Below are 25,499 nucleotides of genomic sequence, written 5' to 3' on the forward strand. Positions count from 1 at the left end.
AATACTGGACTCAATGGTGAAAGGTGCGTCCAGGGAGGAAAATACCGGACACATACATGTCCAGTATTACAGTACCTCTCATTTTTTACTAGACAGAGTATCCAAATACAGGACAATCCAGTTCAATACCGGACACATGGCAATCCTATATGCTATCCCCCTGCTTCAAGGGATTGACGGAGGTAACGTGAGAAGTTGGTGTGGATGAGGTTTAGCAGCTGTGCAGCATATACTGCTTCTTTAAAAAAAAAAAATTGTTTTTCGAACCCGGTTACACATGTTGCAGACCAAGGAGTTTCAGAGGTGAGGAAAGGCCAAAGAATGTAGGAGAGAAGTGAAAAATAGATGTACCCCAAGTAACTTTCCCTGTGACCGTGGATTGCCAGGGCTTCAGGAATGCTGCAAAAATCCATCACCGAGAAAACTGCCAGTACCTCACAATTAATTTGATGCAGCTGTAGCTTGCCTGTAGCAGCAGCAAATTGACACACTGCAGGAAAATATAATTTGTGCTACTGAATGTTTATTTAGCAAAGGGTTTGGCTATATTTTAGAAAAGAGGATTTCATATCTGTTTTCTCCAGTTATGGACAGGAGTGCAGAACTACTTTAGAGGGTGTTAGGTCATGGGTGTTGCCATGGCTGTGGTTTAACCTAGTGATAGAACCAAGTAGTTGTATTTTGCAGTCGGGAACATAATTGAACACCATGTATATTGGTATATTGGAAGCACAAAAAGCCTACATGGAATTCCCAGACAGTCTCCCAACTAGTGTCAATCAGGCCCCGTTCTGCTTAGCTATCGAGATCAGACGGATTGGGTGCTTTCAGGGTGGTATGGAAGTAGGTTTTCTTATGCGCAGCTTCGTCTATGGCTTTCTATTGAAAAGGTATTATATTAAAAAACAGCGTAGTTTGCCTAGTCTGGTGAGAAGAGGGGAGTGAGCGAAGCAGATACATTAATTTACTGTGCATTTCTTTAGAATTGACCACTTCAAAGGGCATTACAACATTATCAATGCCTGTGAAATTCCAGAGGAACAATATTGTGAAAAGAATAAATATGATAACTATGGTCTACGATGCAATGTGGGTTTTTTCATAATACAACTTTTATTCACATCTAATTCAATTTTTTTTTAAAAACACCTCACATTACCATAGAGAACACAGATACAAATATTTGAATCAACTGTCCATGTCATTAATAATAATAATAATAGCATGTTCTGTTATAGTGCTGATAGTTTTACATAGCGCTTTACAGAGACATTTTGCAGGCACATGTCCGTACCCCATGGAGCTTGCAATCTATGTTTTTTTGGTGCCCGAGGCACAGGGAGATAAAGTGACTTGCCCAAGGTCACAAGGAGCCAACACTAGGAAGTGAACCAGGTTCCCCTGCTTCAAACTCAGTGCCAGAGTCTTTACTCACTGAGCCACTCCCTCTCCCATTATATAGCTCCATCTATTTTTCTGAATATTCCTCTCTGCCTGCTGCAATGTGAGAGAGCTATGCGGCCACATTGGTCATTCATACGTCATGTCAACCCAATGCTCATTTCACACAAAGGGACTATTTCAGGGACTATCAAAATCAATGTGTTAAAAGCAGCAATACTACTGTGCACCATTATTTGATTTTTTTTTACATGTAAAGTATATGACAATGTATAATTCTCCATTCTTACCCTGGCAATCATTTTGGTACTACTGTTATGTGTAAAAAACCTGATTGTGTGACTAACATAATGGTTGCTTCTGGCATCCTTGTTGTGAGATGTAAAACCCGGAAGTGATGTAATTCACCAAGTGCGAGTTCCCCTTCGTGGGCGGGTGTACTATAACACCGCACAGAGCCTTCCGAGTCCGGCGCTGTCTCCCGTTCAGCTACGGGTGGAAAATCTTAGTGAACCATAGGAAGCAGGATTTTGCTGATCGATCACAGGATCATCAAATGCTCCATATATTAAAACAAAACAAATTATTTTTTAAGCTGCTTGGATTGCCTCTTTTAATGTCATTTTTAATGAGTTTTAGAGTTGAATAATAAAAAATGCAGTATTATCTAATACTGCAGAACTCATTTAATTAAAAAAAAACATAAGATTTAATTTGAGTATGTACACTATTATTATTATTATTATTAATATTAAACGTAAAAGTGCCATTTTAAATATATGTTCTCTGAAAGATCTTTTAGGACAGTCATCCAACAGCAAAAGCAATAAAAAAAATTGTTTAAAATTAAAAATCATAGGGTCGTTAAAATGAATGTCTGTTTCTTGTAAATCCATTACACCGGGTAAGTCCTTCTCAGATTTAGGAAACAAAGCGAAGCTTTATGCTAAGAAAGTCAAAAAATGTAAAAGCACTAGAGTAATATATCTAGCAACTTCCATGTGTGGTGAATAATATGCTGCACCAGACAACACCATATTCCCATTGAGACCAATTGGAGCTTTCCTTTGTGAAAATACTGTACCAGATTTATCAGAGGTTTTGCCGCCTGCAGACTTTCAGAATGACCCCTGAAGTTTCTCACATTCTTTGTGAAAAATAACTGTATATAATGCCTACAGGTACTGTGAAAGCCTAGTATCTGGGAACAACTGTGACATTGTAGGTTACAACACTTTAAACCTTCTTGTTTAAGCCCATGGTTTGAATTTAACCTCCTGGACCAGAGTACTCCTCTTCTGCTACCCAGAGTTATATACAAGCAAAAAAATGCATCATACACAATGTTCTGCTTCTGGAATGTGCAGCTATGGTATATTCTTATTTCATTCATCTTCACACAACACTTTCTTTTTATTCCTTTTCATTGTAACATTGCTCAGACAGTAGTATGGATTACATATATAACCCAGCCTGTCAGCTACAAAATAATATTTTTACAGCAATGTTTTATAGTTCTTTCCATATCCGTTATTTTCCTTCTTTCTGTATTTCCGTATTTATTTCCTACTGTTTGGAGGTGGATGTAGGTGACCTTGGGTGGGTGGTTAACACCGCTCCTCTAGGGCATGTAAAGGGTAGTTAGCTAGCCAATTAGGAGCATTAACCCATGAGGTACCATAGGAGACATGACGGCATGCATGATGAATACCTTTCATGACCTCTATGGTTTCTAATGGGTTAATACAATAGTGTTGTGATACATTTAAATTTTTCTACTTGCCCAGGGTTTTCAATTAAGTTGTTGGGTGGCTTTGGGACCCTTGACTCGCAGGAATGGAAAAATCTGGTTATCAGGCTAGAAACTCTGGGGTACATGTATATAGAATACATGAAGATAATTTAGTAAAGTCGGCCTCTTTCAATGGAGATTTGTTATTCGGACAAAAATCAAAATACACTACAGAATATCAGTCAAAGAATGTTCAGTCCGCGCTCTTGCTTCCTATGGATGCAGCAAAGTAAATTCTCCCCTTTCCTCTTGCAGCTCCTGTGGTTCGAAGTGTCTCCCCCCACTCCAAAGATGGATCCCGGCGGAAGACTCTGTCGGCAGAACCAGGCAACCAAGAAAAAAAGCATAGGTGCGCACCAAGGTAAGGGTATAATAATATAATGTAACAACAATAATATAGAAACTTACATATAATTAAAACTTAGTTCATCTCCAGGTCTAAGCGATATTTTCATCTGTTAGGCTCTACCATAGATCAGGTAAGGGGGCGATATCTAATTCCTTACAGATGACAGTCCTGCGCGCTGGAGCTGACTCTGAGGCACTCACTGCAGTTTCACCTCCGCGTGTATCGGCGTGGTGTATGCTGCAGTACAAATGCATGGGAAAGAAGCCCCCCTTAGCTGTCCGGGGATGCCTGTTCGTTGAGGGATCGCGACCGGAGTGAAAACACTTGTGTATGCCAGCCACCAAGATTAAGGTAAGCTGGTTACACAATTCGCGAATCGTTTCGTATAACTGGTATACTTCATCAGGCATACCCTCAACGAACAGGCATCCCCGGACAGCTACGGGGGGCTTCTTTCCCACGCATGCGCACTGCATCATACACCACGCCGATACACGCGGAGGTGAAACTGCAATGAGTGCCTCTGAGTCAGCCCCAGCGCGCGGGACTGTCATCTGTAAGGAATTAGATATCGCCCCCTTACCTGATCTACGGTGGAGCCTAACAGATGAAAATATCGCTTAGACCTGGAGATGAACTAAGTTTTAATTATATGTAAGTTTCTATATTAGTGTTGTTACATTATTATACCCTTACCTTGGTGCGCACTTGTGCTTTTTTTCTTGGGTACACTACAGAACATATTCATTCTTAGTAGCTCAAGTGGTCACCTAGTTATGGGTTTCCATGACTAGCTGACCACAAGAAGGCTAAAAAGGGCTTAATATCAACAAACTATTCTTTACTAGCAGCTAAGATAATCATGGGGTTAAGCTCTACCACCCACGACGAACCTAACCCCCTCCACCTCTAGACTAATGGCCAGTAGGGGTTTTGGCCATTAAAAAAAATATATATAAATATATATATATATATATATATATATATATATATATATATATATATATATATATATATATATATATATATATTTAGAAAACAAACACTACATAAGCAATAAAAAAAATTGTTACATAAAGCCATTGATTGCAACAGTGACAATCTATGCCCTCTCAATGGGGACCCAGAAAGCCACATGGGCAATCCATGGTGACCTGTAAAACAAATTGGACAACTTACTGACATTAAACTATACAATCTACAGTTGTGTGAAAAAGGAAGTACACCCTCTTTGAATTCCATGGTTTTACATATCAGGACATCATAACAATCATCTGTTCCTTAGCAGGTCTTAAAATTAGGTAAATACAACCTCAGATGAACAACAACATGACATATTACACCGTGTCAGGATTTATTTAACAAAAATAAAGCCAAAATGTTGTTGTTTTTTCCAAAAACAAAACACCCAAAAGCCATCAAAAGCAATCCAAAAACTGAAACAATAAATCCAAAGCCCGGTGGCAAAGAAAAAGTTAAAAATAAATCCAGGCCAGCGGCCTACTTGTAATCAGTGCTATCCTGGGGCTACAACGTTGGATCCTCAATTTGCCACAAAGTCCTCTGTCCTTTATTGATTGAAGTATTCTTCTGTATTTATGTTATTCTGGCTTGTTTTCTCTCTCTCTTTCTTCTTCATTAGGCTTCAGACAGCGTATGTGGCCTCTTCAGTAACCATACTTACCTACTGGCCTTCTTAGGAGAGCCCAGCACATACCTGATTGTATTACAGGTCAATATTGATTGCCAATATAAACTATCTATGCCTATTGTGGGGACCTAGGTACTCACAGTGACAAGCAATGGATGTATGGTTTACAATACGAATCCAACTGGCAAATGTTTTTGTGTATATATAACCCACACTGCCCAGCTCCCCAGAGAGGTTACATCAATGTAGCTGTGTATTGAACATCTGTATAGATTTACCTTGTTTCAGAGTGCTTTCTGTGGTCGGCTAGACGCTGAAAAAGATGGGAGTCCAGAGGAACACTGCAGTCACCGTTACAATACGATTGACATGGTTGTGCCTTTTTCTCATACATACCGTAATTTCTTTCCTTGTTGCTCACTCTTAACACCCATGGGAGGTACATTCACTTGTTACTGTTCTGACTTAATCTTGTGGACCGGGCCCACTTTTAAGCAGCATCCGATTGGTCCCCGTTACTGCGGTCCCCTGCTGAGATCCTGGCCTGTTCTTTGTATGTTACTATTAATCTCCAGTCCTGCTGTGGAACTGCTACTTCCTCAGGGGTTATGAATACTGTAGATGGGGATCCGCTTGTACTGTAGGGTCAATTCCCTGACATCCTGGGGCCTTCCCTGCTTTGCCCACTGCGGAATGTCTGCATTCCCTCTCTGGGACATGCTCTTCTCTTATGGCTATAAAATGGGATCCTAACATAAAGTGCACTGTCCCTAACTGCAACACAATAAATAGGGAGGCCTGATCTATACTATAACTGTGGGAACATATTCCCTACCTCTACTCCTGCCATATTGGAACCTAACCTTCTAGAACTCTCTTGTATACCCCTGTGTCACCACAGGGTGGAACTTAGTATCTAATGCTTACGATTAACCCCTTGTAATACACAAGTAAACCCACAAGGGGTGGGGGGGAGAAGAGGTTACACACATGTGGAGATATGCGTGTGTACAGTATGTATGTATATAAATATAATTTAAACAGGGGGACTCCGGTGCTGAACCCCATTCATTTCAGCTTCAAGGACCCCTTGCTTCCGGAGATACATAACTCTGAAGTAGGTGCTCTCCTCGGCTGCCAAGGATCATGTAGTGGCTGCTGTTTAAAGATCTCGTGCCCTACGAGCCAATACGAAGACGTTGCGTCATCACAGCGGCTTCCTATTCTCCCATGTGACGTGGGAGCTTTAAACTTTAAAGCTCAGTTTTCTCAGTGTCTACTGGCACCTACTTTGGAGGTAAGAAAATAATTGGGGTTCTGCGCCAGAGACCCCCTGCTGCAATGCTATATAAAAGCCGACTTTTATAGATCCTTAAAGTATTTTATTATGTGATTTTTAGTAATTATATTTTGAATGTGTATTTTTTTTTTTGCTTTTGAATGGACACAAGCCCGATTAGCCACATTTGGCTAACAGAGATATTGCCCATTAGTCTAGTGCAAGGGGGAGGGAGTAGTTCGTTGGGAGGTGTGTGGATAGAGGGAGTGGGTGATAGGGGTAGTTGCCGTTCGGTGGGTGGTTATGGGTTAACCCCTGGATTACATTAGCGGTTAGTAAAGCATTGCACGGCAGCGACTTGGGTCTGCAAAAAGTCTATGTACAGCACTACATACACTGTCAGCGCTGTACAAGAAAAGCTCATTATTATAAAAAGGAAAATAAAACACCTTTTGTATTTTTGTGCTGACAGAATGCTTGCATGTATGTATCAGAACTGAAATTACTTTTTTCCAATTACTTTTGAGGATCCGAGTTGCAGCTAATTACCCAATCATGCCACTCATGACTTAGATTGCTCTTTTGTATAGTCTCCTGGAATAATTCCAATAATTTATGAGCATTGTTTAATTTACCAAGCACACTGAGAAATAGCTCTCTCTCTCTGCTTCTTTCCTTGTCTTGAGGTGTCTAAAAATGGTAAGCCGTTCATTTTGTCAAGGAAGTTCAGAAGAAGAAGAAAAAGAATACATTGTTAACTCAGTAAGGATTTTGTAATGATCATGATGCCGTCAAGGTGCACAGGAGAATAAACTGTGGGCAAAATTGCATTTGTTCATTATGTACAATACTTCAAAGTTACAAAGGCCAAAATAAACTGCACTTAAATCTCAGTGGATGTCTTACAAAACAGGGCTAAAGCAAAACTGTACAGCTGTAGGTGTAAGTGTACGGAGACTTAAATTACTTCCGAGTCAAGAATATGAAAAAGTAATATGGTTTCAAGACAAAGGGCTACAAAGAAGAGGAAGAGTAATCCTCAGTGGTATGTTTCATATATGCTTAATTTCCCACAGAATGCAAGGAATCCTAGTTTCTGAATACACATTTTTTTTTCTTTATTTCTAATGTTAAAATGAGTGCCACACAAGTTATGATGCAGATACTGTATGTACAGTAGAGTGCATCAGTCATTTCAAGCACAGTGTCTGCATATTAGGATTCTTAGGATTGGTCTTTGTTTCTTTTGTTGCTTGTTGAATTGCACTAATCTTAGAAGTACAGTATGCCTCATCCATTTTCAAATTCATAGATGTCATGAAATACTTTCATTCAGGGGTTCTTTTAGCTCTAATAAAATAAACTGCTTCATCTTTCCTTCAGTGTGTAGTGCCTTACCATGAATTGAATGATATATTAGGTTATTATATCTCAATTGTAAAAGACCTGACCATCCATGAACAGTTGATATTTTAGGTCATTCAGTTACCCAAAGGGAAGGAGAGGAGGCAGAGCACAACAACAGGTATCCAACAAATAAATGATCAGGAGAGTGTGGGTCCCATAAAAAAAATAGTTATTTAATGGTCATGTAGAAAAAAAGAGGGCCAGAAAGCCCTTTCCAACGTTTCACGCTACACAGAGCGCTTTATCAAGGTATACATATCCAACTTTATTAACATATTTATAGAGACAAGCTAACATAATTAACCAATACACAAGCACAAAATAGAACCGCCCTACCTGATTGCTAACAAGCCCATGATGTGTCTAAAAAGACTCCTTCATGCATATGAGGGGATGGAAACCACAAGTCCCGCCCTCGACAAAAAATCCAGAGCCAGGACAGGTCCAATAACCACACTGTAGATAGATCCGTCCTGGCAATGGAGGTCGCCCACAGCGGAAAAAATGCGGCACCACTCCCGCAGATAGCAAGTTAAAAAATCATACACCATAAGTCAGGCGCAGTGCACTCACCTGACGCGCATAAGTCACGCCCCTAGCGACCAATCTAGAGCCAGGACGGCTCTGTCATCCACCCAGGTACGCGCTGAACCTTAATTTAAGGAAGCTGAAAGTAAAATAGCATAAGGTATGTATGTACATATCGTACAGTCATATTTTTTTATACCACCTCTTCTATTCAGAGATTCAAATAAAAGTTTCATTAGATAGATGTAGGTTTTTTCAATGTTATTTTTACTTTGTTACCATATACATTTTTAACTGTTTTGAGTGTTCTATATGATAAGCACACTATCATATTTCTTGATATACTCATATTGTCAATTTCTCTCCCTGTCTGACACCCAGGGCTGGCCATGTATTACGGACCTCTGATTTGGTTCTGCGCATGCGTGTACCGGCGTTGGTGTGTTTCACATTGAGCCTGCTATGAGTCTGAGGGGAGGAAACTTTTTAGCCCCTGTGATGCATGCGTTTACGTCATCATCCTCACGCTCCATGGGCAGCCTCCATTGCCATGACGGATCTACCCACAGTTAGGCACTGCGCAAGTGCGTACCTGGGTGGATGACAGAGCTGTCCTGGCTCTGGATTGGTCGCTAGGGGCGTGACTTATGAGCGTCAGGTGAGCGCACTGCGCCTGGCTTATGGTGTATGATTTTTTAACTTGCTATCTGCGGGAGTGGTGCCGCATTTTTTCCGCTGTGGGCGGCCTCCATTGCCAGGACGGATCTATCTACAGTGTGGTTATTGCGCAAGCGCGAACCACAGTGGTTATTGGACCTGTCCTGGCTCTGGATTTGTTGTCGAGGGCGGGACTTGTGGTTTCCATCCCCTCATATGCATGAAGGAGTCTTTTTAGACATATCATGGGCTTGTTAGAAATCAGGTAGGGCGGTTCTATTTTGTGCTTTGTGAATTGGTTAATTATGTTAGTTTGTCTCTATAAATATGTTAATAAAGTTGGATATGTATACCTTGACAAAGCGCTCTGTGTAGCGTGAAACGTTGGTAGGGCTTTCTGGCCCTCTTTTTTCTACATGACCATTAAATAACTATTTTTTTTATGGGACCCACACTCTCCTGATCATTTATTTGTTGGATACCTGTTGTAGTGCTCTGCCTCCTCTCCTCCTTTTTGTTACATTGACTCACTGGATGGCTGAACACGTGAGGACCCCCACTTCACGATTACATGGACACTGCAGCCTCATAAATGAGTAACTTGCCTGCTACATGTTTTCCCAATTATGGATCTCAGGACTTTAGGTACTTTCTAGGGTACTTTAAATGTTTATGATTCCTGGTGTGGTTATGGATACTTACCTACATGGCTGGGGAGTTCACTATCTAGGAATACGTACCCAGTACCTGTCTTCAATAAAGCATTTATTTGTGGGTCCCTATACACGTACCTTTCATTATTCCTCATTACTCTTCTCCTGGCTTTCGTCTTAGCATTACGCATTGACCTTTATTCATTCAGTAACCCACAGCTTGATAAATATATGCATAACATTTATTTTAACAGCTATTAAATCTCCCATCTGTACAGTATGTAAGGGAATTGTTGCAACTGTAAGATGCTTTGCTGTAGTGACAGAACGTATACAAAGCAAACCTGATGCAGTGCTAATTAGTGGCAGTGCTAATTAGTGGCATAACTACCGCCCAGAAACATCCCGGGGGCCCCAGCTCATGGGGGGGATGGGGGAAAGAGGGCCCAAAAGAAGTCAGGACACTCCCTCCAGACTCTCTGAACTCCCCCCCCCCCCTCCCCCAAAGTGGTTACAGAGGCTCTGCGCTTTTACCCACAGCAATCAAGCTGATTGCCGGGGCAGAGAGCAGGCCTTTAAGAATAACCCTCCATCGTTGCAGCGTCGTCATGGCGAAATGACGTTACATGGTGGTGCATTGCCATGACAACGCGACACACCGCATGCCGCAACATCATGACTACATTGCCTGGGAGCCCCTTACAGTGTAGTTACGCCACTGGTGCTAATGGTTCCTGATATCAGGAGGGAATCCACTGAAAAAATAAGTTTGTCTGATGAGAATATTTTTATCAACCTTGCTTTTAATAAAACAACATTTAAGTTAAATTTTTCAAAGTATTCCGAGACATTCAGTTTTATTGTTGGCTATTTCTATCTAATTTATAAATTAATGCTTTCATTTAATTGGCAATGAACCTCAGAAAATGTATGTATTGAAGAATACATTGTTTTAAAAAAGAACTTGAATCTGAACACTTGCACAGGGCGAATGCCAATTTAGGCCAGGGGGTTCGGTTATCGACAGGTGGGAGCACTAGGCCTGGTCTCAGTGGCACAGGGGGCCCACCCCACCAGTGCGATACCAGAAATTGGTCTTAACGTCAGCTATTGTCCAGAGCGGATCCCACTGCCGTCTGGTAGGGCCCAGACCCACAACTCAACAGCTAAGGACCAGGAGTGAGAGATCACGGAAGGGTGTGGGGGCAGAGTGTGGCTTGAGAGAGAGGGGGGACTGTGGGGGAAAAAGGGTAAGTGTGGTTGAGAGGTTGAATGGGGGTAAATGTAAGCTGGTAAAAAGAAAAAAGGTTTGTGTGCTGTAAAAAAAATTCTGCAAGACTGATTTATGCTAAAAGTGTAACTTTTTCCCATATCAATTCAACCTTCTTTTTTTAATTTATAATGCATTGCTTAATAAGAATCACTGTGTGTAATTCATACTTGTCGCGTGTGTACATACTGTAGGTGAGATGACGATTTGGTAACAATTTAATGACTTACAAATTCTGGCTTCTCCTGCTGTCTCCATCTGTTAAAAACCTATGAACCTGTTCGCCTAGCCTGTATTATCACAAAGACAATCTTAAGTAGGTATTGCCCTGGTGGTGCCCCTTGAAGACTGAATGTGAGCACCCCTGCTCTAGGTTGGTTGAAGTATAAGACCTATACTCAACATGCTGTGAATAGCTTCTCAATGACAGGGGAGCCGCTAAGGTCTGTTCACTTCAAGCATAAGTCCCGGCTCCCTGGCCACGAAGAAGCAGCTGCTTCTTATTTTCACAGTATTTGAAACAAATTGCAAAAGCTTTAAATGCCACCCAGTTGCAATCAATAATACAAACAGTTGCACAATTTAGGCATAAATCTTTGCAAAGCCAAACGAATTTCCTGATATTAAACAATTCACATCATTCATGCACTAATTAGGTGCAACAGAGTGCATTTTGCTTTTACAAATATTATTTCATTTTTTCCCCATCTGAATGTTCTTTTATATTCGTACACGTGTTGTACACTTATTGCAGGATATCTTTCTTCCTTTAAGTGGAATTCTTGTAAATGCTTTATGCATCGTGGAATTTTCAGCATCAGGGAATGTGTGTGTGTGTGTATATATTTATCCTTTTTATATGCTGCAGATAGTAAAAGGAGACAGGTTACTGTATGTATAATAAAACCACAATGCTCCATTAATAACACTTTCTGTAAAGGATGAGAGGAAATCTTACAATGTTAGTTGTTTATAGTTTTAACAGTAGATGATGTGCAGAGTGTGTTTTCACTTAGTTGGAGGTCTTTGTAGGCAAGGTTGTATTGTATTGTATGTCTTTATTTATATAGCGCAATTCATTTACATAGCGCTTCACAGTGGCAATACACGTGTAATCAAATAAATAACAGATAATATAAATAACAGATCATGGGAATAAGTGCTTCAGACATAAAAGTACCATTAACAAAGAGGAGTCCCTGCTCCGAGAAGCTTACAGTCTAATTGGTAGGTAGGGAGAACGTACAGAGACAGTAGGAGGGAGTTCTGGTAAGTGCGTCTGCAGGGGTCCAAGCTTTATGTATCATGTGTCCAGTATTAGCCACAGTGCTATTCATATGCTTGTTTAAGCAAGTGCGCTCTTAAGGTGGGTCTTAAAGGTGGATTGAGTGGGTGCTCGTCGAGTATTGAGGGGAAGGGCATTCTAGAGGTGCGGGGCAATCAGTGAAAAAGGTTTAAGGCGGGAGAGGGCTTTAGATACAAAGGGGGTAGAAAGAAGACATCCTTGAGAAGGTTAATGAAGTTGCAAGGCAATTATCTCAGTGGCTTCAAAAACATATACAGGATTGAAGAATATCTGAAATTTCCTTGAAGACAGAATAAATGTCCTAGATTTAGCATGCCAAATAACCAAAACTGCTTGAAACGCGTTTCACAGACATGCGGCTGCATGTTCTGCCTGAAGATCGGCTGACAATCATGTCTTTTGCAACATGTGCCGAATTGGATTCAGTTGCACAGCATTATACCGGCAGAAATAATTCAAACAATTTTGCTAATAGAGAGGGTAGGAGTTCCACAGAATTTCACAACATAATTATAGGGTTCCTTAATCAAAAAAAGGTTCAAAACCAGTGGTCTAGAGTCTTGTGACTTCAGGCAGAACATGCAGCCACATGTCTGTGAAACGCGTTTCAAGCCGTTTTGGTTATTTGGCATGCTAAATCTAGGACATTTATTCTGTCTTCAAGTAAATTCCAGATATTCTTCAATCTTGTATATGTTTTTGAAGCCACCGAGACAATTACCTTGCAACTTAAATAACCTTGTCCACAAAGACCTCCAGCTAACCCTCATTGAGTTATGTTATCCTCCTTAGTTTCTTGGCAGTGAAAACGGACTGCACATCCTCTACCGTTAAAACTGTAAACAACTAACATTGTAGGATTTCTTCCCATCCTTTACCGCAAGTATTGTATTTTTATTATACATAACCTGTCTGCTTTCACTATCTGCAGCATACATTATCAGCATATAAAAAGGATAAATACACACACACACAAACACACATCCCCCCCGCCCCCCACCCCACGATGCAGAAAATTCCATGATGCATAAAGCTTTTACAAGAATTCCACTTAAGGAAGAAAGAAATCCTACAATAAGTGTACAACATGTGTACGAATATAAAAACATCCAGATGAAAAAAAAATGAAATATTTATTATAAATAAACTGTAAAAGCAAAATGCACTCTGTTGCACCTAATTAGTGCATTAATTATGTGAATTGTTTAATATCAGGGAATTCGTGTGGTGTTGCAAAGAGTTATGCCTAAATTGTGCAACTGTTTGTATTATTGATTGCAACCGGGTGGCATTTAAAGCTTTTGCAATTTATGTTTCAAGTACTGTGAAAATAAGACAGAAAGTGCCTCACTACCCAAAATAGCTTAAGCCAAAAAGCAAAGAGAACTATATGTCAAATCAGTGATATTGTATGTGTTTTCTTAAATAACCCAGGGAAGTAACAATCCACAATTTCAATGCCAGTCACTGTTAGAGGCTATGGGGGGTGGGGGGAGGGCTGTAGTTTTACTTACCCTATTAATATTGTTGTTTGATAAGATACACTGAATTAAGTTTTTCTCAAAGTCTTCAAAGTTCTTGAGGCAATTTTCGAGAACATATTTAGATAAATTGAAATCGGAGAGTAGGCTTGTTAAAGTACCAATTGCTTCAGTCTGAAATGTTGAAACAGATGGTTTAGGATTTCTATATAGGCTAAGTAAGCCATCCAACAATCCAGACACCGAATCTGATACTACACTGCAATCATTTCCAAACTGTGTAAAATCTGTGAGAAGACTTCCTGTTGTCGTTAGCTTTCTGAGTCCAAGCAGATGCTGAAGAAACGCTGTTTGACCAGACAAAGTTTCTTTACCAACAGGGTAGTTTGTCACTGGAAGGTGATTTGAAAGAGATGCAAAATATGGAAAGTTTGAGCTAGATTGTTCAGACTGTGTCAAACTCTGCGACACTACAAATTCACCCATTCCATCTTCAACATCACACCCGGAATCTTCTTCTAATTGGCTCATTCGTTCCAAATCGTCTGTATGTTCCTGTTGCTCCGATGCCAAACCAGTAGTTGCTGTAATTTCTATAAAAATAAATAAAATAAAGAAAGAACGAAAAATCACATACTTTGCAAAATAGAGAAAAAAATCACCAAACAAAAAGCTTAAACATTTGAAAGTTTATTCAAAAGGTGGAACCATTACTACTATATTCCTGCAGTCCCATCATAACTGTTGCTCAACCTTCCTACAGGTAAGTTGGATAAAGTCCCTCTGGATACACTTGTTGCCTGGAACAGAACAAGATGGCAGAATTGAATTACATGGAACAGAAATTCTAGTTCAGGAAGGAAGAGCCAATATACAGTAAGGATGAGACAAGCAGGAAATACTGAGAGACAATGATGTTCCTTTCACACACATTAGGTCAGTGCGGTCCTGCTGACATTGTGATGAATACAGTAACCCTTTCTGTTTACAGTCCTGTTTTTGAATGCCTTTGGGAGTAAAGGCTGAAAGCAGATGTATTAAACAAATTATTTGCCTCCACAGAGGAGCCACTCGCAAAAGTATTCTAGAACAACAAAGGTCTAACCTGAACATTAAAAGAGCAGTTTCTCTTGTGACCCCACTTTTTCACATAGGTAGGAGACCGGGGGTCTCCACTGCTGAACCGCATTAATTTTTAGCTCCGGGGGCTCATTGGCTCCCAAGTGTAAGAATCCGCGCTGCGGGTATACCGGGCGTCCAGCGCCTCCTTACCTTTATTACAGGCCGTTCAGGGTCCCCGGCGGAGTTCCCCGCTACAGGCCGCTGTCCCCGCACCTCCAGGCCGCGCGCGTCACCCCTACGGGTGGGCGCGGACCCCGGCCGCCATTAGTTGGTGCCCGACTCCGCCCCCGCGGCGCACGAACCTTGCATGTCTCTGCCCCTGCTCCGTCAGCTCCGCCTCCCAGGTTCCTCTTCCCCACCTGACCCTTCCCCTGTCCGTCCCTCTGCTCCTCCCCTTCTTCTGACTACTCCCAAACCCCCCAGTACGTCTCTCCTATTCTCCGCCTCCTCTGACGCGGCGCACGTACCGTGCACGCCCCTGCCCCATCAGCTACGCCTCCCAGGTCCTTCTTCCCTTTCTGTTCCTTCCCTTGTCCGTCCCTCCACTCCTCCCCTTACTCTGACCACTCCCAAAGCCTCTGGTAATTCTTCCCTATCTGACTCTTACTCAGGCCACTCCTCTCTTCCTCCCCTCACTCCTATTGGTTCCAAACTCTCACACTCTGCTCTCCTATCAGGCCTTTCCCCGTGCCGCTCCTCCGTCACTCCCCTTCCCGATTGGTCCCAGCTCCCTATTTAATTCCCCTTCACCACTTCCTCTTTGCTCTGCATAGCTTCTGTACCTTGGTGCTGTCTGCTGTTGCGTGGCCTCTCTTGTCTTTCAGTGTCTGTTCCTGTAAATTCTGCTGACCTCCTTGGATTTTACGTTTTGCTTTGGACCTTACTACGCTGCTCTCTGGAACCCTTTGGACTTTCTACGCTGCAGACTTCTACAATCCCTGGACATGGCTCACGGACAATCTACTACGCTGCTCTCTCCAATCCACGACCCTTGGCTTACGAACTTTACCCTTCTTCGCCTGAGCTGTCAAGTACGGTATCATTTAATATTCTTGTTACCCGGACTTCCACACTCCGGCCGTGCCCCCGTCTACTGTCAGGTGTGTGGTATTACTCCTTTCCACCTCAGTCCCGGGGTCTCATCTGGCTTGTGGGCAGGCCGAGCGTTACACCAAGATACTTACCAGAGATAGTGCCGCCAGTAGCATACCCTCTATTGGAAGCAAAATTTTTAAATCCGTTGTGGCTTCCTATTGGCCTACATGACACAAAGAATTTAATTACTAGGAACCAACTGGCGACACCTTCTCCTGTAAGTATCCTGGGAACCAGGTAGTTCCGGAGCTCAAATTAATGTGGTTCAGCTAGGGTTGGGTGACATCAACATTTTTACTACGATAACGATATTAAGAAATGTATCCCGATAACGATATATATCACGATACATTTGTTAAAATAGAAGTCCTAAAATTTTCGAGTAAATCTAAATAAAATATGTTCTCAAAATATATACTTTTTCTATAATTTCCTAGAACAAAGGACCCGTCATTCCTAAACCCTTTCCATGTCTGCACTTCCTTTCATCACCTACACTGCTCCCCATAACCCTAAAATCCCCCTCATCCCATCACTGTCAACACGAGATACTCCCTACATTTAAAAACACATTTTATTTCTAACATTTTAAATATATATTACCCAAATTTTTTGACAATTAAGAAATGTCAAAAAATCTGTTTTCATTCATTTATAACATTTTCATAAAGGGTGAGAGTGATGGGATGAGGGGGGTGGTAGGATGATAGAAGCAGAATGGGTGAAAAATGATGACGTGAAGGCGGGGGACGAGGAGAGGATGGATTTAATTGCCCCTGGGGTGAGAAAGGAAGGGGTTAAGGGTGCCGTGGGGAAAAGGGTTTGTGTCCAATGGGGGAGGAGAGAGGTTCCACACCCAGGGTGGAGGGATGGGAAGGAAGGAATTAAATGCCTCAAAGGTGAGAAAGGAAGGAGTTAAGTGCCACAGGGAGAGGGTGGGGAAAAGGGTTAAGTGTCCCGGGGGGAGTATGGGAGATGATTGGGGGGGGGCTAAACAAAGGCAAGGTGAGAAGAGGAGTTCCCACCTTTCCCTGATGCAGCTGCTCTCATTCTCTCTCTGCTTGCTGCCCAAAGCTCCACCCCCTCCCTATGAGTCAGCATTCAGAAACAGGAAGTTAGGGGGACCCGGGGAGAGACAGCACAGTGGCACCTTCAAAGTTGCACTTACCACTAGTATCCAATAATATCATGACAACAGGTAATCTCTCATATCGGCACTCCGGGAGATTATGTTATCGCAATATTACTATATACCGGTATATCGCTCAATCCTAGGTTCAGCTCAAAGGACCCTTTGCTTCCCACATATATAAATAAATAAAAGGTGAGAACTGCACTTTAACCGATTTAGTTAAAAACAGAAAGTGGAAAAACAGCTTGTCAAAAACTCAAGGTAAGCCTAAAGATGTAGCCAGACAGATTGTCGGGAGTTGCTGCAGCAAAAACCAGCGCTAACGCAGTAGGGGTGGGGTTTAGTGCTTTCAGATAGAACGTTGTGATGTTAACTCTTTGCTGCATATGCATTCAACCAAGGGACCTAAAGGAGCTCAGTTCAGTCATATAGCCTGATCAATAATTTAGAAATACTATGAATTTTATGGGGACTATGTATAAACATATTTTTTAATGTGGGTTGTATCCAACCTTTTAGTGCCACAATACAATACAAACAAATACAATACAAACCTTCATACTGTAAAATGTGTTGTAAGTATAAAAGGTTATGTGATACATGTAATACATGATGCATAATAAGTTGTTTGGAAATAATTTTATGCATCCCCCATGCTGAATACATGTTCGATTTAAATGAAAACAGTACTGTGTTTTTTATTTTATATCTAGTGTTAGCAAATATAGATTATTTGTGTACTATTATTTAGAATGAAAGGGTGCTGTTCAAGACTAATACATCGAGTCTCACTTACCAGGTTATCCGTCTGCTATACTTTTGTTCACTTTGACAGTAAGATGATAACTTTCTATTTTGAGTCAAATTTGTATTTGTAATATTTGCTTGTACACACACACACACACACACACACACACACACACACACACACACACACACACACACACACACACACACACACACACACACACACACACACACACACACACGAGCATTGTTGACTGATCGTTTTGCAATGTGGCATCTACTGTATGTTGAATACATTTCAATATTTTTTTAATATAATGTAGGGGTCTTCTTTCTGACTTCGCTGCTAATTTCTGTGATCTATATCTATTATTTAGAATAGTCATTCTGTAAAAATACATATTATCTTAAAAATGCAACATCCATACTGCGTCAAATAACTTATTTTGTTGATACAAAGCAACCTACTTCTGAGCTATCACTATTCACAGTTTTTTTTAGCATAAATCTAAATTGAAGTTGGCAAATGGTTTTGACGCCATTTTTATTGTATTTGGGGTGCACACAAAAAAATGGCATCTGTGCGCAAACAATCCATTTCTGTATGCCAAAACAAATGCAAAAATACTTTTTTCAAGCAGCAGGATATATTTAAGACAGACACAGGTTGAGACTGACATGCTCCAATTTTGCACCAAAAAAACCTAATTTGCAAGACCTCGTACGTAGGTCGCCATGGGTACAGGTTCAGTACCACAAGTCTGGCGTAAAGCAAATGTGCTTCTTTTGTTTAAAAAGGGGGACAGATTGCAACCAGGGAATTGGAGATCTGTAAGGCCACGCTTATAGTGCCAGCGACAGCGATGTCGCTTCAAAACAAATGCATTGATGCCGTCACGTGCGCTTATAGTAGAAGCGACGTGACGGCTTGATCGCTGGAAGTCACTTCAATTTGATTTTTCCAGTGACCGCAGCATGACATCAGCGTCACCGTCACTATAAGCGCGGCCTAAGATTTACATCAACCATGGAGATTTTTTATGTTATTTTTAGGAATACAGTTCAGAGATACATTTTGTACAATACAATGATTAGTAATCAGTATCAGAGAAATGTCATGCCAAAGTATCCTAGCAGTGCTCGACAAACAGGGCAAAAACCCACTTGGCCCCCCCAAAATGTCAGTCGCCCCCCCCCCCCAAGTCAGTCACCCCCCCCTCAAAACACTTCCTCATTCCCCCCTCCCCCCCCCCCATACCCTCCCTCACGACACTTACCTGCGGCGGAGTCTGGCTACTGCCATGGCAACGGGATGCGGTGATGTCATGACGTCACACATGATTGCGTAACATGGCTCCGATCGAGGTCACGACCTCACGTAGCATCCCATTGCCAAGGCAACGCAGCGTAATTTGATGCCGTTCGGCCATTTTAACTAGAGCTGGAAAAGGGGGAGCTGCAGGGGGAAAAGATGAATTTGCAGAAGAAGACTGAGAAGACCGGGAGACGCCGGGGGGTGGGGCAATGGCCCAGGTAAGCAGTCGACAGCGGTCAAAATGCACACGCCCGTGGCAAGTGCATTTGTTGACCCTGCTCATTAGCTTCTTTGAGGATGAAAAACAAATCAGTACAGCAAAAAAAATTTAAATAATGTACAACCTTTCCCCCATAATAATAGTTTGTTCTTGTATAGCGCTGCTAGTTTTACGTAGCGCTTTACAGAGACATTTTGCAGGCACAGGTCCCTGCTCCGTAGAGCTTACAATCTATGTTTATGGTGCCTGAGGCACAGGGAGATAAAGTGACTTGCCCAAGGTCACAAGGAGCCGACACTGGGAATTGAACCAGGTTCTCCTCAGTGCCAGTCAGTGTCTTTACTCACTGAGCCGCTCCTTCAGCCATAGAGAGATCTGCAATCAAAGATTGGCGAAACAACCAAACATCACCATCAAACCAGCACATAAATTAGGTGCAGTGGAGGTTATGGACACAAATAAATATATAGAAGAAGGTGACAGACAACATCTACTATAATCTTCTATAATCACCTGCAACCAGAATTGGAGCAACTCAACAGCCCAGGAGTATTTTTTTACATGCTTCCTAAAATCTAGAAACCAGGAAACACTGGCAGACCAATTATAATAGGTATGGATGCACTCACTGAACAAATATCTGGCATAGTGGAGAATATCCTCAAACCACTAGTCACAAACACCAATGACTTCATACATGATACCACAGATTTGCTCAATAAACTTATCAAACAAATTACCATCACACACACTACTAGTTACTATGGATTTGGAATCATTGTACAATAACATTCTCCCCAACCCCCCCAATGGATGGCACTGAGGCATGCTTGCAATATCTCCCCTGGATCAAAAATACAGTGCTGAAGTAATTACGAAACTGATAGAATACATTCAACAAGGACATGCATCTACAACTAATGGGGACTGCAATGGGTACCAGGCTGGCACCACAATATGCCAATCTTGTTATGGAAATTTTTCAACAGAGATTCCTAGCTACATGCCTCCACAACCCTTACAGATATATTGATGGTCTGTTTATAATATGGACAGTGGGTGAACGCAATCTAAAATTATTTTACAAGTCCTTCAATTTATTCCATCCGTCAATTAAACTCAAAATAGCTTATTCAGAAAACCTAGTGAACTTTCTGGATACAACAGTAACACTGAAGAATGGCAAACTACACACATCTGTATACAAGAAACCCACAGAAAGTTAGAGTTACCTCCATAACTCTAACTTCCATCCCACTCATACAAAACAAGCTATACACAGCCAGGCTATAAGATATCACTGCATATGCTCTTAGGCTGCGGTCCCAGTAATCACTGTAACACGCGCGCCCGGCAGGGGGGGGGGGGGGTGTCACGTGCACAGCGCTAACCGCGATCGGCGGTCTTCAGGAGAGGGAGCAGTTGCGACGGGAGGGGGCGTGGTTGGGTTTTTTCGGGGCGTGGCCATGACCTCATGCGGCTGGTTCGCCCTCATTGGCTGAACCGCCGGCGGGGGCGTAGCCCCGGCTCGGTCGCAAGTTCCACACACAATTTTTTTGAGTGTGTGGAATCTTGCAGTACAGCGCGGCTGCTGAATGTGCGCCGACGCATGCACTCGGCCCTGAGTGACTGGGGGGCCGGTGCTTGCTTGCACAGTGCACGCCGAGGCGTGCACTGTGGCAGTCACTGTGAAGACAGAAACAGACACTTCCCAACCCTGACTGAATCATTCAGACATGCAAGCCAAAGACTATCCTGAAAACAATCACAGCTGCACTAAAAAAAACTCACCATCATTGATTCCAGAGTCAGTACCGTTACTCACTGAGCCACACATTCAGACTTAATGCGAATATGTTTTTTTTTACACATTATCATAGATTTTTTTTGTAATGTTTCTCCCTGCCTCTATTCATTTTACAATTCAAACCCATCTCCCCTCCTTGCACACTACTGATGGATGGCTGGTCCTACATGCTCTCCACATTTCTCACTATCCATGTATTGCCAAGTCTGTTTATTTACTATTCCCTCTGCCAATCCTTCTCTACCTCATCTGCCTTAGATTGTTATCTTGGTTTTAACATCTGTGTTAAGCTCATGGAATCTCTGTAAATCAGTATTTTTGACCTGAGGAAGAGAGAACTCTCGAAAGCTTGTCTTATAGTATCAATTGTAAGTCTAAATAAAAAAAAGGTATCACCTAATACTGAAGTACGCAGTTACTCTGCAGAATGCTAACAGGAAAATAAATTAAGGTGAGGTATATTATATGGGAAAACTACTACACACTTTGCAATACTTCATAAATAGGGCTAAATAACTAATTAGTAAGTTATTGTAAGGACTAGTGGAAAGTCTGTGCAAGCTTTTCCATATGTCCGTCCGGTTAGCATTTCAAAGTCCACAAGTATTCTCCATCACATGATTTTAAAACAGAGTTGTGATAAGATTAGCAGGAGAATCACAACATTTTCCAAATCCTGTCCTACTGTACAGTATGCTGCTGTCATGTTCTAGAAATATTAAACTAAGACATCCCAGTAATATGATTTCATTTCAAATGAAAAGAGAGATGCTGCTACACATTTAAATGTTGATAGATAAAATGGAGATAAGTAAAAGAAAAATATGAAGGGAGAAAAATATTAAAAGCAAGATATGCAACGGACTATAAAGCCGTTACCAACAGTCAGATTTAGGGCCCTATTCAATGTACTGCAAAGAAGCAGTACAGAGCGTGTCAGGTGTGGGAGTAATGGGTGATGGAGGTACAGTATGTGCCCAAGAGAGGAAGGTGTGGATTAACCTCTTGTTTGCAATAGTGGTTGAAAAAATATTGCACGGTGTTGCCTTACTAGCCTTTTATTTACCATAGGGGACATACAGGCATTCCTGCATGACCACTATGGTACTAAGGGGTTAATGAAAACTTGAATTCTCAATTGTGCCAGGTACAGGTGTAGCAAGACTTACTGTCCACCGCTCCGCGGCCGAACAAGCAAATGTCCGTGGCACTGGGGACAATGTCTGCCGCAATCACGCTGCGGAGAAGTCCATACTTCCAGATCGGACCCTCGTAGCGTTAATTTGTCCGGGCTGCGATCCTAGCGTCCGGGAAAGACACAGACATAAGTCTTCCTACATCTGTATATTACAAATCAATCTGTACCTGCTATTTTTTGGTAATGAAGGGGGAAAAAAACGAATGATTAAACGATGAAAAAAATGTTGTTAGTCCTTCAGAATGTTGTTTTGCTAATTTCGTAGCCGCCTCTTCCCCCAGAAAACGTTCCCAATAATTTTTTATTATTGAATTAGGCAAAAAGATATATGTTTTTTCGAGGTGGAAAGGTTCCCCCGAAGCTTGAACTTCAGAGTACATTGAACAGGGACCTTAGATTGTCACAAAGACTGAGGAAAACATTCCAAGCTTTAGAGAAACACAAGCAAAAATAGAAGTTAATATATAAGATTTGTGATTTTAAGCAGCAGTCCAAATTGATCATCTTTAGATATTTCTTCTCGACCTTTCCGAAGCATTTTTTTTATTTTTTATCTGATTCTTTGTTCAGGAAATATCAGCGTTTGAAAGAAGAATATAACAGGAGATGCTCAGGGGGCCAGATACTAACATTACACGAGTTAAACTCATATAGACGGCTGGTGAGGCTTGCCGCTTTAATGATCGAAGTAGAATCGTTGTACTGTAGGTTGTGATGCCTTATAAAGGGACTCGTGTGAGTTCTTTATAGATGAAATTATAGGTTGTAGAGCTTTCGAAACCTCAAGGGTTCCTTGTTCAAGTGTAATCATAAATCAGAGAGAGGTCAGACCTATGAACAGCGTGTATTTCAAAGCTTTCAGAAACTTAATGAAGACCCTTAAAATTACTTGAAACAAAGCATTTTTAACATGGCTGTAATAATACTGCATAAAACTGTAGCTGTGACCGCACTTTAGTAAAGCCAGCGATGCAAAAATCCGTTTTATTTGGGCAGATACTAAAATTCAATATGTTAGCCAATCTATTAGTCTGAACATTAGTATCATCCAGAGACAAGGGCTATCACAAATACAATTCTCAAGATTTTGCTCTGTGCAGTTCATATACACTACCATTTTCCATATTGAAAAAAACAGTGCAAAATTGGGTTATATTGCTCCCACTTCATTGTCTAGGCTTCTTGTGAATATGTATTACTCCAACACTATGGGGATAATCTCCCATTAAAGTCAATTGACATTCTCATGCCGTAGTGCCGAATTGGCATTATAATACCTTAATGAATTATATTCTTTATGCAATAACTCATTACAATGTGCTAAAAAAGTGAAAATATATAAACATTTTTAATTATATAGTAATTGTTCAGCAGCCGTGCCATATAGTGTATATAAAGTTAGGTCCGGAAATAATTGGACATTGATACAAGTTTTGTTATTTCGGCTGTGTACCAAAATAAATTCAAGTTACAGTTAAATAATGAATATGGGCTTAAAGTGCAGCCTGTCTGCTTTAATTTGAGGGTATTCACATCCAAATTGGAGGAAGGGTTTAGGAATTAAATCTTTTTAATATGTAGCCCCCTCTTTTTCAAGGGACCAAAAGTAATTGAATAATTGACCCAAAAGCCGTTTCATGGACAGTTGTGGGCTATTCCTTTGTTATTTCATCATCAATTAAGCAGGTACGGTCTAGTGTTGATTCCATGTGTGGCATTCGCATGTGGAAGCTGTTGCTGTGAATCCACAACATGCCGTCAAAGGAGCAATGCAAGTGAAACAGGACATACTTAGGCTGCAAAAAAAAAAATCCATCAGAGATAGCAGGAACATTAGGAGTGTCCAAATCAACAATTTGGTACATTCTGAGGAAAAAAAAGCACTGGTAAGCTCTGCAACACAAAAAGGCCTGGACGTCCACGGAAGACAACAGTGGTGGATGATCGTAGGACGTTTCCATGGTAAAGAAAAACCCCTTCACAACATCCAGCCAAGTGAAGAACATTCTCCAGGAGGTGGGCATATCATTATAAAAGTCTACCATAAAGAGAAGACTTCACGAGAACAAATACAGAGGGTTCACCACAAGGTGCAAACCATTCATAAGCCTCAAGAATAGACAGGCCAGATTAGACTTTGCCAAACAATATCTAAAAAAGCCAGCCCAGTTCTGGAACAGCATTCTTTGGACAGATGAAACTAAGATCAACCTGTACCAGAATGATGGGAAGAAAAAAGTATGGAGAAGGCTTGGAACGGCTCATGATCCAATGCATACCACATAATCTGTAAAACACGGTGGAGGCAGTGTGATGGCATGGGCATGCATCGCTTACAATGGCACTAGTGTTTATTGATGATGTGACCGAAGACAAGCAACCGGATGAATTCTGAAGTGTATAGGGATATATTGTCTGCTCAGATTCAGCCAAATTCAGCGAAGTTGATTGGACGGCGCTTCACTTTACAGATGGACAATGACCCAAATCATACTGCGAAAGGAACCCAGGAGTTTTTTAAGGCAAAGAAATGGAATATTCTGCAATGGCTGAGTCAATCACCTAATCTCAACCCGATTGAGCATGTATTTCACTTGCTGAAGACAAAATTTAAGGCAGCAAGACCCACGAACAAACAACAACTGAAGACAGCTGCAGTAAAGGCCTGGCAAAGCATCACAAAATGAGTGTTTGGTGATGTCCATGCGTTCCAGACTTCAAGCAGTCATTGCCTGCAAAGGATTCTTGACAAAGCATTAAAAATTAACATTTTATTTATGATTGTGTTCATTTGTCCAATTACATTTGAGCCCATGATTTTTATTGATATTATGTATATCTTAAAGCCTGAAATTTTGTTAAAGGAGCCTAGGAGATGAAAAAGATTGGGTAGAGAGGTAAGAGGCCTCGACACGTTCAAGACGACATAATCTGTGTGAAGAGCTACTTTTGTAGTCCCTTAATGTCTGGGCTTCTAAGTATATGGGTGGCTAGTGGTTCCATACACATGGCAAATAGTAATGGAGACAAGGGCAACCCTGTCTAGTTCCACTTAATTTTAATTGGATCCGAAGGGAGTCCCTGGTGAG

The 25,499-nt window shown here is 41.4% G+C and overlaps 1 protein-coding gene across 2 annotated transcripts in view; it reads right to left on the minus strand.

Annotated features, from left to right (window-relative positions):
* Window positions 1-25,499, minus strand: part of MEI4 (meiotic double-stranded break formation protein 4) — a 342,746-nt gene that overhangs the window by 260,775 nt on the left and 56,472 nt on the right. For both annotated transcript variants that reach the window (XM_075597973.1, XM_075597974.1), the window contains exon 3: window positions 13,808-14,367. In XM_075597973.1, coding sequence (XP_075454088.1) covers window positions 13,808-14,367 — 560 coding nt within the window. The remainder of the gene's footprint in view (window positions 1-13,807; window positions 14,368-25,499) is intronic.

Source organism: Ascaphus truei, chromosome 4 (assembly GCF_040206685.1).
Source record: "Ascaphus truei isolate aAscTru1 chromosome 4, aAscTru1.hap1, whole genome shotgun sequence".
NCBI classification, from domain to species: Eukaryota; Metazoa; Chordata; class Amphibia; order Anura; family Ascaphidae; genus Ascaphus; species Ascaphus truei.